At 39.9% G+C, this 16066-nt stretch overlaps 1 protein-coding gene across 2 annotated transcripts in view; it reads right to left on the minus strand.

Moving 5' to 3' along the window:
• Window positions 1-16066, minus strand: part of LOC124604303 (probable ATP-dependent RNA helicase DDX60) — a 243057-nt gene that overhangs the window by 63066 nt on the left and 163925 nt on the right. For both annotated transcript variants that reach the window (XM_047136467.1, XM_047136466.1), the window contains exon 5: window positions 13203-13493. In XM_047136467.1, the coding sequence (XP_046992423.1) occupies window positions 13203-13493 (291 nt within the window). The remainder of the gene's footprint in view (window positions 1-13202; window positions 13494-16066) is intronic.

Genomic DNA, 16066 nt, shown 5'->3' on the forward strand with positions numbered 1-16066 from the left:
ACGATAAATATAATGCTTTCCTCAAGACTTCTCTCGTGCTCTTTGAAAGTTGCTTTCCATTAGAACGTTCAAAACAGGGTACTAGCACAAACAGGCAGCCTGGGTGGCTGACTAAAGGTATAAGAATATCTTGTAGAACAAAGTGGCAATTATATCAAAACGTTAGAAACAGTCACAATCTAAATGCAGTAGCCCATTACAAACAGTATTGTAAGGTGCTTAAAAAAGTTATTAGGAAGGCAAAAAGTATGTGGTATGCAGATAGAATAGCTAAGTCTCAGAATAAAATTAAAACCATATGGTCAGTCGTAAAGGAAGTGGCTGGTCTGCAGAGACAGGTCGAGGATATAGAATCAGTGCGTAGTGGGAATGTCCGTGTTACTGATAAGTCACATATATGTACAGTATTTAATAATCACTTTCTGAATATAGCAGGTGAACTAAATAGAAACCTAGTCCCAACAGGGAATCATATAGCGCTCGTAGAAAAAAGTGTTCCGAGACTGTTACCTGAAATGCTCCTCCATGATACTGACAAGAGGGAGATTGAGTTAATAATTAAATCACTAAAGACAAAGAACTCTCATGGCTATGACGGGGTATCTAGCAGAATACTGAAGTATTGTTCCATGTATGTTAGCCCAGTACTTAGCCATATCTGTAACTTTTCCTTTAGGAGTGGTCGGTTTCCTGACCGATTAAAGTACTCGGTAGTGAAGCCACTTTATAAAAAGGGAGACAGGGAAAATGTTGATAATTATAGACCTATTTCTATGCCATCGGTGTTTGCTAAAGTTATCGAGAGGGTTGTATATACAAGGTTACTGCAGCATTTAAATTCACATAATTTGGTGTCAAATGTTCAGTTTGGTTTTAGAAATGGCTTAACAACTGCAAATGCTAGTCTCTTTTCTCTGTGAGGTTTTGGAAGGATTAAATAAATGGTTGCGAACGTTGGGTGTTTTCTTTGATTTAACCAAGGCTTTTGACTGTGTTGACCACAAAATATTACTGCAGAAGTTGGAACATTATGGAGTAAGGGGAGTAGCTTACAATTGGTTCGCCTCTTACTTTAAGAACAGAAATCAGAAGGTAATTCTCCGCAATACTGAGAGTGGTAATGATGTTCAGTCCCAATGGGACACTGTTAAATGGGGCGTTCCCCAAGGATCGGTGCTGGGGCCACTGCTGTTTCTTATTTATATAAATGATATCCCTTCTAGTATTACAGGTGATTCAAAAATATTTCTGTTTCCTGATGACATCAGCTTGGTAGTGAAGGATCTTGTGTGTAATATTGAAACATTATTAAATAATGTAGTTCATGAAATAAGTTCATGGCTTGTGGAAAATAATTTGATGCTAAATCACAGTAAGACTCAGTTTTTACAGTTTCTAACTCACAATTCAATAAGAACTGATATTTTAATCAGATAGAATGGACATGTTATAAGCGAGACGGAACAGTTCAAGTTCCTAGGCGTACGGATAGATAGTAAGCTGTTGTGGAAAGCCCATGTTCAGGATCTTGTTCAGAAACTAAATGCCGCTTTATTTACCATTAGAACAGTATCTGAAATAAGTGACATTTCAACACGAAAAGTAGTCTACTTCGCATATTTTCATACGCTTATGTCATATGGTATTATTTTTTGGGGTAATTCTTCTGATTCAAAAAGGGTATTTTTGGCTCAAAAACGGGCTGTTCGAGCTATGTGTGGTGTAAGTTCGAAAACCTCTTGTCGACCCCTATTCAATAGTCTGGGAATTTTGACATTGCCCTCACAGTATATATTTTCTTTAATGTCGTTTGTTGTTAGCAATATTAGCTTATTCCCAAGAGTTAGCAGCTTCCACTCAGTTAATACTAGGCAGAAATCAAATCTGCATGTGGAATGCACTTCTTTGACTCTTGTGCAGAAAGGAGTGCAGTATTCTGCTGCATCCATTTTCAATAAGCTACCACAAGAACTCAAAAATCTTAGCAGTAGCCCAAACGCTTTTAAGTCTAAACTGAAGAGTTTCCTCATGGCTCACTCCTTCTATTCTGTCGAGGAGCTCCTGGAAGAGCTAAATAATTAAGCAAATTCCAGTGTTACAGTCTTGATTTTCTTTATTTAAACTAACGACGTGTCGCCTGAATATGTTTCTTATATTTCATTTTATCTGTTTCTACAATCTACAACTGAATATGTTTCTTATATTTCATTTTATCTGTTTCTACAATCGTGTTATAAATTCATGTATTGACTCGTTCCATGACCATGGAGACTTCTCCTTAATGTGGTCCCACGGAACAATAAATAAATAAAATAAATAAATAAATAAATAGAAGTGACATCTGGCATTCCGCAAGGTAGTGTCATAGGCCCTCTGCTGTTCCTGATTTATATAAATGATCTAGGTAATAATCTGAGCAGCCCCCTTAGATTGCAGATGATGCTGTAATTTACCATCTACTAAAATCATCAGACAATCAATTCCAATTACAAAGTGATCTAGAGAGAATTTCTGTATGGTGCAAAATGTGGCAATTAGAACTAAACAAAGAAAAGTGCAAGGTCATCCACATGGCTACTGAAAGAAATCTAATAAATTTTGGGTATACGATAAATCGCACAAATCTAAGGGCTGTCAATTTGACTAAATATCAAGGAATTACAATTACGAGCAACTTAAACTGGAAAGAACACATAGATGATATTGTGGGGAAGGCAAAACAAAGACTGCGCTTCGTTGGCAGAACACTTAGAAGATGCAACAAACCCACTAAAGAGACAGCCTACATTACATTTGTCCGTCCTTTGCTGGAATAGTGCTGCGCAGTATGGGATCCTTACCAGGTAGGACTGACGGAGAACATCGAAAAAGTGCAAAGAAGGGTAGCTCATTTCATGTTATCGTGCAATAGGGGTGAGGGTATCACTGATTTCATACACGAGTTGGGGTGGCAGTCACTGAAACAAAGGCCGTTTTCTTTGCGGCGAGATCTATTTATGAAATTTCAATCACCAACTTTCTCTTCTGAAAGTGAAAATATTTTGTCAACACCCACCTATGTAGGGAGAAATGATCATCGTAATAAAATAAGAGAAATTAGAGCTTGAACAGAAAGATTTAGATGTTCCTTTTTCCCACGCACCATTCGAGAGTGGACTGGCAGAGAAGTAGTATGAAAATGGTTCGATGAACCCTCTGCCAGGCACTTAAGTGTGAATTGCAGAGTAACACTGTAGATGCAGATGTAGATGTAGATCCCCACTGCATCCTCAGATGCAGAATTGATAGGGAGTGGTGGTTTTGGGGCCACCATAGGGTCCTGTTTCTTAGCAGACTTCTTCTTAGTTTGCTTGCTGTCTCACTTCTCTTTAGGGGCTTGCTGGGAAGATTTCTCCAAAGCAGCTTCAGGCATGGAGGAAGGCCATGAAGCTCTTCGTCCAGCAGTTTTAGCTCCTTGAGCCACTGGCGATTGTCCACTGTGGCAGTAGTGGAGACCTTAGAAGAGGACCCCTTCTGCATGAGAGGAGCCAGAGGATGCTGTTGCTTCTCTAGCATGGGGGAGGGGACTGATGTCCCCTGCATTTGGGGGGGGGGGGGGGGGGGGCGCCTCACTCCCGAAGTAGGTGCTTTGACATGTGCCCAAACTTCCAGCACTTAAAGCACCACATAGGGGAAAGTGCGTATGGTTTAACGTCACAGCTGTCAACCATCGCCTTGACTTTTTCAGGCAATGAATCACCATCAACAGCCAAGATGAAGGCACTGGTGGTAACCCTGTTGTCTTTGTGTCCCCTGTAAACGTGCCAGATGAAATGAACACCCCGCAGTTCTAAATTGGTGCAGAGCTCGTTGTCAGACTGCAAGAGGAGGTCACGATGGAAAATAATCCCCTGGACCATGTTGAGGCTTTTACAGGGAGTGACAGAAACAGAAATATCACCCAGCTTGTCACAGGCAAGTAATGCTCAGGATTGGGCTCTGGATGCTGTATGAATCAAGACTATGCCGTTTCACATCTTGGACAGCACTGTCACTTCTCCAAACTTATTCTCTAGGGGATCAACGAAAAACTGAGGCTTCGTAGGTAGAAAGGATTCCCCATCAGTTCTGCTACAGAATAAAAACCGAGGCGAACACGGCTCTCTCCATTCTGTAGCTCTGTGTTCCTCCCATGGTGTAACGAGGGAGGGCAATGATTTAGGGTCATACCTGTCAACATTGTATTCTGTCTTGCCCTTCTTAGAGACTGCTGGTGCCGTACGGTCACCAGCAAGAGTTAACTTAGTCTGCTTCATTGTAGGTCATCCACCCTGATGCTACCCACTCCGACCAGGGGCTCTCCCCAGGTGCGCCACCCAGCCACAGCAAAGGCCAACTGGCATGATGGCTGTTGCCAGGAGTCCTGATGCCCCAGGAAAACAGGCATATACTCCTTGGCATACGTGGGGAGTTTACAGCTCAGGCATCAGCAGTGTGATCCCTGTGTTGTCAGGGGGCTACCACCAAATGGACCGGCTACTGCACTGGATATTGGGTGCAGAGAAATCCAATATTGTCATGGGGGCGAAAGAGGACAGGAGACAACGGAAGAAGATGACATACCCTGGAAAGTGTCGTCACCCAAATAGTTGAATCACAGGTGGAGATGCAAAGCCATGAGAAGAGATTCTGGAGATCAAATCCAAGGCCTCTCGTGCACCACGTAAGGCATCCTTCCCCATATGGCCCGCACTTCTGTAGAATTTTGAAAGTGGCAGGTCAAACCATATAATGGGCTGAAAAGTGTGAGATTCGTTTTAGTCACCTCTTATGACAGGCAGGAATACCTTGGGCCAATTCTAACCCGCAGGGGTGTTAAGCTGCTGGCCCAACACCTTCTTGTAAAGTAGACAACAAACAAACACACACACACACACACACACACACACACACACACACACACTGGCTGCAGAGGCTGGACTGTATGCAGCAGCTGCACCTGCACCTGGGTTGTAAGTGTACAGAGAAGCTTGGGTGGGGAGGGGGAGGATAGCAGGGTAGAGATGGGAAAGGTGTACTGTTGCTTGTGGGAGCATGTAGGGATGTGGTGGGAAAAGGAGGGGTGGGGAGTTGCAAAAGGAGAGAAGCAGAGGACCGGAATGAGACTGATGGTTGTGTTAGTGAAATGAATAGAAGGCTGTGGTAGTGCTGAAGTGGGAGTTGGAAAGGGAACTGGTATGTGAAGAACAGGGGATGTCAAAGGTTGAGGCCAGGGAGGTTATGAGAATGTAGTACATATTGCAGAGAGAGTTCCCAACTGCGTAATTCAGAAAAGCTTATGTTGGCAGGAAGATTCCAGACGGCACAGGCTACGAAGCAGTCATTGAAGTGAAGCATATTGTGTTGGGCAGCATGTTCAGCAGCTAGGTGGTCCAGACATCTCTTGGCCACAGTTTGTCAGAGTCCATTAGTGCTGACAGGTGGCTTGTTAGATGTCATGCCCACACAGAAAGTAGCGCAGTGGTTCAACCGTAGTTTGCAAATCACATGACTGTTTTCACAGATAACCCTGCCTGTGATGGGATAGGTGATGCCTGTGATGAGACTGGGGTTGATGAATGTGGGATTATGTATGGGACAGTTATTGAATCTAGATCTATTGCAGGGTCATGAACCATGAGGCAAGGCAAGGGGTTGGGAGTAGGGGTGGATGAGAATATTGCATAGGTTTGGTGGTTAGGGTATTTCTCCTTTCAGGGCATGACAAAACCCTGGCAGAGAATGTGATTCAGTGCCCCAGTCCTGGATGGTACTGTGTCATGAGTGGGGTGCTCCTTTGTGGTCATACAATGGGAATATGAGAGGTGATTAAAGAGACAAGGCATGGGAGATCTGTTACTGTACAAGGTTGGGAGAGTAATTTCACTCCATGAAGGCTTCAGTGAGATTCTTGGTATATTTGGAGAGGGACAGCTCATCACTACAGAACCCACTGTGACAAACGGCTAGGCTGTGTGTGGAAGTACCTTCTTGGTAAGGAATGGGTTTCAGCTGTCAACATTGAGGTGTTGCAGGTTGTTGGTAAGTTTGATATGAACAGAGATACTGATGAGCCATCCTCCCTCATCCATCAATCCCAGTCTCATAACAGGCATTACCTATCCCATCAAAAGCGGCAGACCTGTAGAAACAGTCATGTGATATGCAAACTAAGCTTGAACCACTGTGCTACTTTCTGTGGGCATGAAAACCAACAAGCCATCTGTCAGCATTAACAGCCACCGGAAAACTGTGGGCAAGAGATAGGTGCACTACCCAGCTGCTGAATGTGCTGCCCGACAAAATGTGTTTTACTTCAGTGACTGCTTCACAGCTTGTGCCATCTGGATGCTTCCTACCAGCAGCACCTTTTCTGCATTACACATGTGGGAACTCTCCCTGCAGTATATACTACATTCTCATAACCTCCCTATACACAACCTTTGATAGTCGCTGTTCTTCACCTATCAATCCCCTTCCCAGCTCACACTCCAGCACTACAAAACCTTCCAGTCCACTAACACAACCACTAGCCTTTTTCCAGTCCTCTACTTCTCTCATTTTGCACTCTCCCTCCTGTCCCCAACACATCCCTACATATTCCCGCAAGCAGCACTACATCTCTCTCCATACTACGTGCTATCCCTCCTCCTCCCCACCCAAGCCTCATGCTTACCTCCCACCACCCACAGATTGCTTCTCTTATCAGGCACAGCTGTTGTATGTACTCCAGCCTCAGCAGCCAGACACAGTGGTCAAGTATGTGTATGAGAGTAGTACTTGCATGAATTTTTGTGTGCTCTTCACTTTAGAAGAAGGGGTTTTGACCAAAAGCTCAAATGTGTAACAGTCTTCTTTCTGTGCCTGTCTGCAACTGAAGCAATCTATCCTTTTCATCAAATTGTTGTTATGCCATTCTGGATTTCCCATTGTTTGATCTTCTACATTTCACTACTTGTACCAACTAGTAATAAAAATAAGTAAATTTACAAAATAATCTAAAAGTTACATATCAGAGAAGAGTTATTCTATATTAGTCTTTTTTCCCATATAACAACAAAGTTTTAAATATTAGTGTATTCCAAAAAATTCTTGAAAATTAACATAAGACAACTGTTTTAACCCTCGAGTGGGAGTGCCTGTGTATAAAGTGTGCCAAGCACAAATAAAATTGTTTTGCACCATTCCATTGATGTTTCACAATTGCGAACCCATTATTCATTAATAAAGTTACCTCCACTTTTGAAAATTGTTTTCCCCGAAAGGTAATTCAAATCACACAGAAGTCAAAAAATAAACCATGGATTACCCAAGGGATAAAAATATCATGTAGGGCAAAAAGGAGACTGTATCTACTATCTAGGAACAGCTCTGATGTTAGAATTGTAATGCATTATAAAGAATACAGGAAAATATTAAAGCAAGTAATGCAGAAATCGTAGCAGCTTTATTATGAGAAAAAGATAATTACATCAGGCAACAAAATAAAAACTGAATGGGATATAGTGAAGACAGAGACAGGAGGGACCAAAAAGGAAGAGGAACAGATAACTCAAAAATAAATGAGACTGTGGTAACAATTGCAAGTAGTGTTGGTAACCTCTTAAACAAGTACTTCATTTCTGTTACTGACAGCTTGGGGTTATGAGGTTCGGTGAACAGTGCAATGGAGTATCTGAGACCAATCTTTAAAAATAACTTCAGTAAAATGGAAATGACTTACGTCTCCCAAAGAAGTAGCATCCATCATAAAATCCTAAAAATCTAAGTATTCCATGTTGTATGACAACATATCAATGACATTAATCAAAGACTGCTCATGCAAGTTGAGTTCTATCATGAGTTATTTGTGTAATCACTCTCTTATCATGGAACATTTCCAGACTGGCTAAAATATGCATAAGTTAAGTCTCTTTACAAAAAGGGGGATAAAGAGATACCATCAAACTATCGACCAATTTCACCTTTGCCCACTTTCTCAAAAATATTTGAAAAGGTTGTGTTCCAGTGTCTTCTTAAGCATCTGACTGCAAATAATATGTTGTCCAAGTCACAGTTTGGATTTCTTAAGGGTTCTGATACAGAGAAAGCTCACTTACAGTGAGAATGTACTTAATTCATTAGATAATAAATTAGAGGCTACTGGCATTTTCTGTGACCTGTCAAAAGCCTTTGACTGTGTGAACCACAGAAAGCCTTTGACGGTGTGAACCACAGCATTCTCTTAAGTAAATTAGAATATTATGGTGTCACCGGCAATTCTGCGAAATGGTTTGAGTCTTATCTATCTAACAGGAAACAAAGAGTGTCGTTGCAAAATACCTGTGCAATGAGCACTCAGTCTTCATCTGACTGGAAATTAATTGCATGTGGTGTTCCTCAAGGTTCCATCTTGGGTCAACTGCTTTTTCTTGTGTACATTAATGACCTCTCATCTGTACATTGCCATATACTAAGTTTGTTTTGTTTGCAGATGATATGAGGGTGGGAACTTAAGTAGTGGAAACTATTTATTTACAGCTCGTACAAAATAGATATGTTAGGTTAGGTTAGGTTAGTGTTTTTTAACGTCCCGTCGACAACGAGGTCATTAGAGACGGAGCACAAGCTCGGGTTAGGGAAGGAAGGGGAAGGAAATCGGCCGTGCCCTTTTCAAAGGAACCATCCCGGCATTTGCCTGAAACGATTTTGGGAAATCACGGAAAACCTAAATCAGGATGGCTGGAGACAATAGATATGTGTTTCAAAGTTTATTGACCTTCAAAATAGTCACCAGCATTGTGTATAATCTATTGCCAGCGATGTGGAAATCATAGGATACTCTTAGCAATGCCAGTTGTGTTGACAGTTCATGCGGCACAGTCTATTGCCCGACGAATTTGTAGCAGTTCTGAAGCGAATGCCATGAAGTGTTTCCTTCAGTTTAGAAACTGAGTTGAACTCACGAGGGCTTAAGTCAGGGGAGTGCAGTAGGTGGTATAGCACTTAGCAGCCCCATCAGTCAAACAAATCAGTAACAGCTTGCACTTTACATGTTTGAACATTGTCCTGCAAAATGATGGCCGGGTTCTGTAGAAAGTGTTATCACTTTTGTCTCTAAGCTGGTAGTAGGTTGTGTTCCAAAAATGAACAGCATAGAGACAGAAGTGAGACACTTTCTGCAGAACCCGACCATCATTTTGCAGGACAATGTTCAAACACGTAAAGTGCAAGCTGTTACTGATTTGTTTGACTGATGGGGCTGCTAAGTGCTATACTACCTACTGCACTCCCCTGACTTAAGCCCTCATGAGTTCAACTCAGTTTCTAAACTGAAGGAAGCACTTCACGGCATTCGCTTCAGAACTGATACAAATTCATTGGGCAATAGTCTGCGTTGCTTGAACTGTCAACACAACTGGCACTGCTAAGAGTACCCTGCGACTTTCACATCACTGGCAATGGGTTATACATAATGCTCGTGACTCCTTTGAAGGTCAGTAAAACTTAGAAACACATATCTATTTTGTACAAGCTGTAAATAAATAGTTGCCACTATTAAAGTTCCAACCATCGTACAAACATTGCAATAAGTAGCAAGTCAAGTACAGATTTAGAAATAGTTGCTTAACAAATTTTCACTGGCATTAATAAGTGGTTTAAAGCTAATTCACTGTCATTAAACTTTGAGAAGACCCACTATATGCAGTTCAGAACCTGTAAGAGATTTCCATCCAGCATGTGTATAACATGTGAAGACATGCAGATCGAAGAGGTTCACAGTGTTAAATTTCTGGGATTACAACTCGATAATAAATTCAGTTGGGAAGAGCATACCTCAGAATTGCTTAAGCACCTAAACAAGTCTGTGTTTGCAGTGAGAATGATGTCAGATGTAGGAGAAATAAACACAAAAAAACTTGCATACTTTCATTCTATTATGTCATATGGGATCATATTCTGGGGCAACTCATCAAACCGAGCGAAAGTTTTTAGGGTGCAAAAGCGTTTGATATGAATCATTTGTGGTGTAAATTCAAGAATATCATGTAGAAACCTGTTCAACGAATTTTGTATTCTAACCACTGCTTCTCAGTATATTTATTCCTTAATGAAATTTGTTGCAAGTAATACATCTCAATTTCCAACCAATAGCTCAATGGAAATGAAGTCCCACACTACTTGTCAGAGTGTAGGGGAAAGATGCGGGACACCCGGACCACCGTATTAGGCAAAGTCCTAATGGAGGTGGTTTGCTGTTGCCTTCCTCCGACCGTAAAGAGGATGAATTATAATACTGAAGGCAACACAACAACACCCAGTCATCTCGGGGCAGCTCAATGCGTACTATCAGTGCTAGGAATAAGAACAAATTACATAAAGACCTAAAATCACTTACCTTGGTCCAAAAAGGAGTCCAATATTCAGGAACACACATTTTCAATAAATTGCCAGTTACCATTAAAAACTTGGTTTCAGATAAAGCACAGTTTATACAGAGTTTGAAAGACTTTTTACTCTGTAGATGAATATCTTAACAGAGACTGTCAAGCTAGTGAATAACAGTGTTTCATTCTGACAGTGTGTTAATTCTATAAGTATTAGCTGTTCCAGTTTACTGCACTGTATTCACCTATTTTGACAATCTCTTGACAAATGATCAGGGTAGTAAGTATTATACTCAAATGTTTTATGTTTTTATGTTATACTTTCTGACATGCTCCACAGCCACAAGAATCATCTCATTTTTTGGGTCTATGGAATGAAAACTGAATCTAATCTAATCTACCTATTCCTTCAGTTAACATAGTGACAAATTGTGTTCTCAAACAAAATAAGTAGAGTGCTGCATGAGAGAGAAATAATGTTCCGGGCAAGAAAATGACCCAGATAACAAGCTAGCAGCTCAATCCCATAATAAGACAACTGTCTATAAGATAATTAGTAATCAAATAGGCAGTTGTTGGGACTGATCTAACTGCACTGTTTCATGCTTCGAGTGGGTCATTATTGTGGGATAACACCTGTCTGTGGTAACAGAGTGATATAATGAAACTTTATTTTTTTATCGTTTAATTGAACATGGCTTTAACTCATATAATGTAAATTTAGTTTACCATATTTTCATTAAGCAGAGATTAAAGTGTGACCTGGCTCATACATGTTTACCTGAGTAATGTAAAGACAAACTATTCTTTACACGTGTACAAAGTAGTTCACATGCCCGCTAGTGTTATGAAAAATAACATGCCCTCTCAAGGGTTAATATACAGTGTTTAAGGAAGTCTAATATTTTGAGAGGCAGCATTGCTCATCAAAACAAGTAACACAAGTCCAATAAATATTGTCTAGAAACATGTACGTTCTGAGATCTGAACAATCGTTTATGAATGGGACTCACTGTAATGTCCATCTATGGTAATCTATCTAATGACCTTTGGCATAAGGAATCACACACTCGTTGAAGTTGGCCTAGCTCTTATTGTGATGGCATGCATTGAACACATGATCCTATGGCGTCTATACGTCACTTCAAGTGTCTTCGTAATCAAATCTTGAGAATTGAGATCTGGAGGATAAGAAATCCCCATGTCTGTGAAATGTTCCTGCAAATTACAATGAAAATTTGCTGTTTTAGTATTGTGGACGTACATCTGTAATCTTAGCTGACATGGTATTTCATATACCAATGTAAGTAATATATTACTGAAAAAGGCATAATGACCCCAATTTAATTCATGGGGTACCATATATGACCCTATTAATCTGTCACTAACATCACCTGCCAGATTGTTGATTGAGAAATAGTGCTGCTAATCTCTTTCTGTGACTGCAAGGGGATTTTCATCAGACCACACAAGATGATTATGAGAATTCGTGACACCACCTCTTGTGAACTTCAACTCATTAGTAAATAAAATATTAGGTCTACGTAACACTTTTGCAACATCCTTTGGAAGAACTGCAAATATCCATATTCGTCTTGAAGCCTTAGGGTCTGGATGTGGTGAAGCTAGTGTGGATACAGCAAATGTTAGTGAAGTATTGCTCAGACAATAAGATGACTCACATGTTCTACTGATGCCATCTGTTAATGTGTATGTTCCATGATTTCTAATCACTAAATATATCAGGCATACAAACTCAGAAAGTCTTAAACCATTTACCTTGTGGGGTGCTTGAGGAGCTGTGCCCTAAGATGCTGGAAAATTCAGCCAAACAGCTTACCTGTTGGTATTCTATGATATGGATATTTTTCGGCACAGAGGGCATGAGCTCACAGGCTATTACCACTAGCTGAAAAATTGTAGACAATCTTATCTCAACATCACTTATGGAATAGTACAGTTCTGTGGATAACAAAATGTGAAAAAGAGAAAAGAAAATGTACTCAACCATTTTTATGTACAAGCAGCACAGTGACAGTAAACAAAAAATGAACCCATTTATTTAAGTAGGTCAGACATCACAACACATAACCAGAGTTGTGAGTAATTCACTGTACAGCAACACACACTAACATGAACAAAATGTTTTTCAGGGCCTCCTAAGCACAAGTGTTCAGATTTCAGAAGGAACATGTTTCTGAATCCATGTTTATTGCACTTTTCTGCTTTTGCAGAATGCTACTACATTCCATAATATTTTAACACTTTTTAACACCCTGTACATATTTTTTCTAATGGTGATTATAGTGCCTGCATATGACATAAATGCTGACAATAATAACCAGTGTCCTTTATTGCATTGCACTAGTTATCTACCTCATACAGAATCTGCATTTCAAGTACTTGTCCTTCAAGGCAGGAAAAACTTAAAAGAGTATTTTCTTTCATGTGCATCTGTACACAGGGGAATAAAAAGAACTGTAGCTTTATCCACCAAGAATTATAAATGAGACTTCACTATCATTTTCCACCCTGATGTCCAAAATTTGATCCAGTGACTTCTGTTTGACTTTGGAAATTAATTGATTTAGTCAAAAGTGTGAAACTAAACAGAAGAATAGCTTGTTACCAATCAGTTCATTAAAATCTCTCTAAACTTCAGAAAGTAAAAAATTTAAAAAATTGTTATATGCCTTCAATTTCAGTTCATTTAAATATTAAGAAGAGCATAGAGTAAATTTATATATGGTACAAACTCATTTTCTACTTACAGATCATAAGATGAGATATGAAACCAACAGGATAAAAATACTGTACCTCAACAACTTCAGTTGGCAAATCTTTTAGTTTCACAACAGAATTGCAAAACCTATTCTTAAGCATTGCCGGATGTAAACGTTTGTGAGTGAAGAGATGAGCCATCAAGAGAACAACATTTAGTTGTGTTTCCTTTGATATACTCCCATCTTTTTCAGTAACACATATATTGTGTAGAAGTCCACTCCGCAACAGATATGCAAAAACAAGATTCCCAGGTTCATGGTAATGTAAATGCGTCACTATCCCCGAAGAAAGATGCTGTGGTCTGCCATTATCATCCAGAAGTTTCTGAAACAATAAACATGAGTAATCCATAAACCTTCAAACGCTGTGAAAAATATACAAGCAAGAAGGACACGCATTATGAAAAATTAAGATGGTGTACCAGGCAGATAAGATTAACTCACCTATTAAAATTAACTAATGAAATAAATGAGCAAATATTTTTTCTGTAGTAGGAAACAATTTTTTTAGATGTGATTATTTTCATAAACAGATAGTCCTGGATGGAACACAAGTAATGGAAGGAGCAGAGGTAACCTCTCATACAACAGACACAGAAACAAGATTGAAAGTGATGCTGAACTTTGCAAAGTACTTCCTTTTTACAAGATTTTATAGAAGCAGTAAATTCTTTTATGGTACTAAGAATTTTTGAGATCTATTCCTATCTATGCACTCTTAGTGAAGTGGCACAAAGCCATAAAAGGAATCACATAATGCATCGGTGAGTATGTCTAGGGGGTCTTAATGAAAATAAAGAAGCTGTCCGATATGCCACTGAAAGGGCAACATGTAATCAGCTGTGGATTGTGGTGTACACTGAAATGAATGTTGGATTCATATGGGTCTTATGATCATACTGGCAGAGAAAGCAGAGAAGTACAACTCTGCTTGTAGAATTTCAACTAAGCTCACAACCTGCACTATTGCCCCTAGGACTGAACATGGCGCTCTGGTTCTGAGTGATTTGTGCCACAGGGTGGAGAGCTGGTCAAGTATCAGAGGCTGCTACCCAGGTAGCTGGTGATATCTGGGATGCATGCAAGTGTTTTTTATTTGATGACTTTCTGTCCAGTCCAGATAATGGCTGTACTGGACCCCAAAGTATTAGTATAAGACCCAAAGATGAGACTATTAAAATTCTAGTGATTCACTGCCAATATGTTTCAAACAAAGTCACACAGTTTTAAGACCCCCTAAAAAGCAGTGGAGCTCACATAATACTAGGTACAGAATGACAAGAATGATAGACAATAATTTAAACTGACTTCAGTGAGATATCTGGACAAAATCTAAATGTACATCAAAAGGATAGGCTAATGGAAAGTGGAGGTGGTTTTCCTGTCACAGCAGATGTGAAACACAAATCCATTAAGAAAAAAATAGCAGCTGCAAACAAGGCTTTTTTGGCAACACTCAGTACCAAAGACTGGGCATGAACTTACGGTTCCAAGATGGCCGCCAAGTAAGTGACGCCAGAAACCATTTCCAGAAAGTTTAGTGATTTAGACAGGAATATAATTTAGTTTAATGCTGACAACAAATTAAATACGTGCATTAGTGTATTGTTTAGTCTTGCCGTTAAAGGTTTGACTTTTATTTGCGTATTTTTTCAGAAAACACGAAAAGATCGTAACTTCGCGAAGTCGTGCTTAGGCTTAAATTTTGTAAACGTGTTTGTTTCTTGTTTCAAGGTAATTTAACTAGTTTCTCGGTAACAAATAAGTAAACTACCGTAAATAGCGTATAACTTCATTGTTTTAATACAGATTTCAGAAAAACAGCGTAACTTTATATCAGAAATTTGCCTATATACATTTGTTTATAGGCCTATTCTCGTAACGTTTTTGGAGAATCAAAGTTAAAGTATCTCGTTTAATTGCCCTTTTTTCATTCCATCGAGTGAAATATATAATAAATAGCGTATACCTTCGTTGTTTTAATACAGATCTCAGAAAACCAGCGGAATTTTAAATCAGAAACTTGCTTATATACATTTGTGAATAGGCTTAATTCTTGTAACGTCTTTTTTGATTTTCGGTAATTTAATTGATTTATTCTAGCTAAAGTATTATTTTTGCCATGAGTGAGAAGTGCCTGACTTGCCGTAGAATTGTTAGTTCCGGGGTTTAGTGTGATGGATGCAATAGTTTTTTTCACTGGGGGGACTGCAGTGGCGTGGGTGTTGGGAAAGTGGATCAGGCTCATCAGTGGTTATGTAGGATTTGCAGCAGAGATAGGAAGATAGTGGAACAGGAGGGGAAAATTGCTGCCCTTCAGGCCGAGCTAGATCAGGCTAGGGAAGATCTGGACAGGTTAAGGAGGGAGAAGGGCAAAGAGAGGTGGGAAGTGGCAACAGGTAGCAGAAGGAACAGGACTAGAACTAAGTCTGACAGTTTTGTGGTGAATGTCAAAAATAAGTTTGACCTGTTGCTTCAGTTAGAAACTGATGAGCCTCAAGCAGAGGTAGGTGTAGACAGGACACAACAAACTTTCAATAGGAAATTGAAAAAGAATGTAGGAAAGTCATCGAAAAGGAAGAAAGTTTTGTTGTTAGGCAGTTCTCATGCCAGAGGTGTAGGCCAACTTCTGCAGGAGGAATTAGGACCAGAATACCAGGTCACAAATTTTTTCAAACCAAGTGCTAGTCTGGATCAGGTGACAGAGGATTTAGGTTCACTCTGTAAAGGATTTACCAGGGAAGACACCGTGGTTATTGTGGGAGGGCCAGGGAACAGCATCGACAGAGATCCTGGGTACAGTATAGAGTGTGACCTGGTAAAGATTGCGTCGGCATCGAGACACACCAATGTTGAATTTGTATCTGTCCTGAGACGCCATGACCGGCCTCATTTGAA

This window comes from Schistocerca americana, chromosome 1 (assembly GCF_021461395.2).
Source record: "Schistocerca americana isolate TAMUIC-IGC-003095 chromosome 1, iqSchAmer2.1, whole genome shotgun sequence".
Taxonomy (NCBI): Eukaryota; Metazoa; Arthropoda; class Insecta; order Orthoptera; family Acrididae; genus Schistocerca; species Schistocerca americana.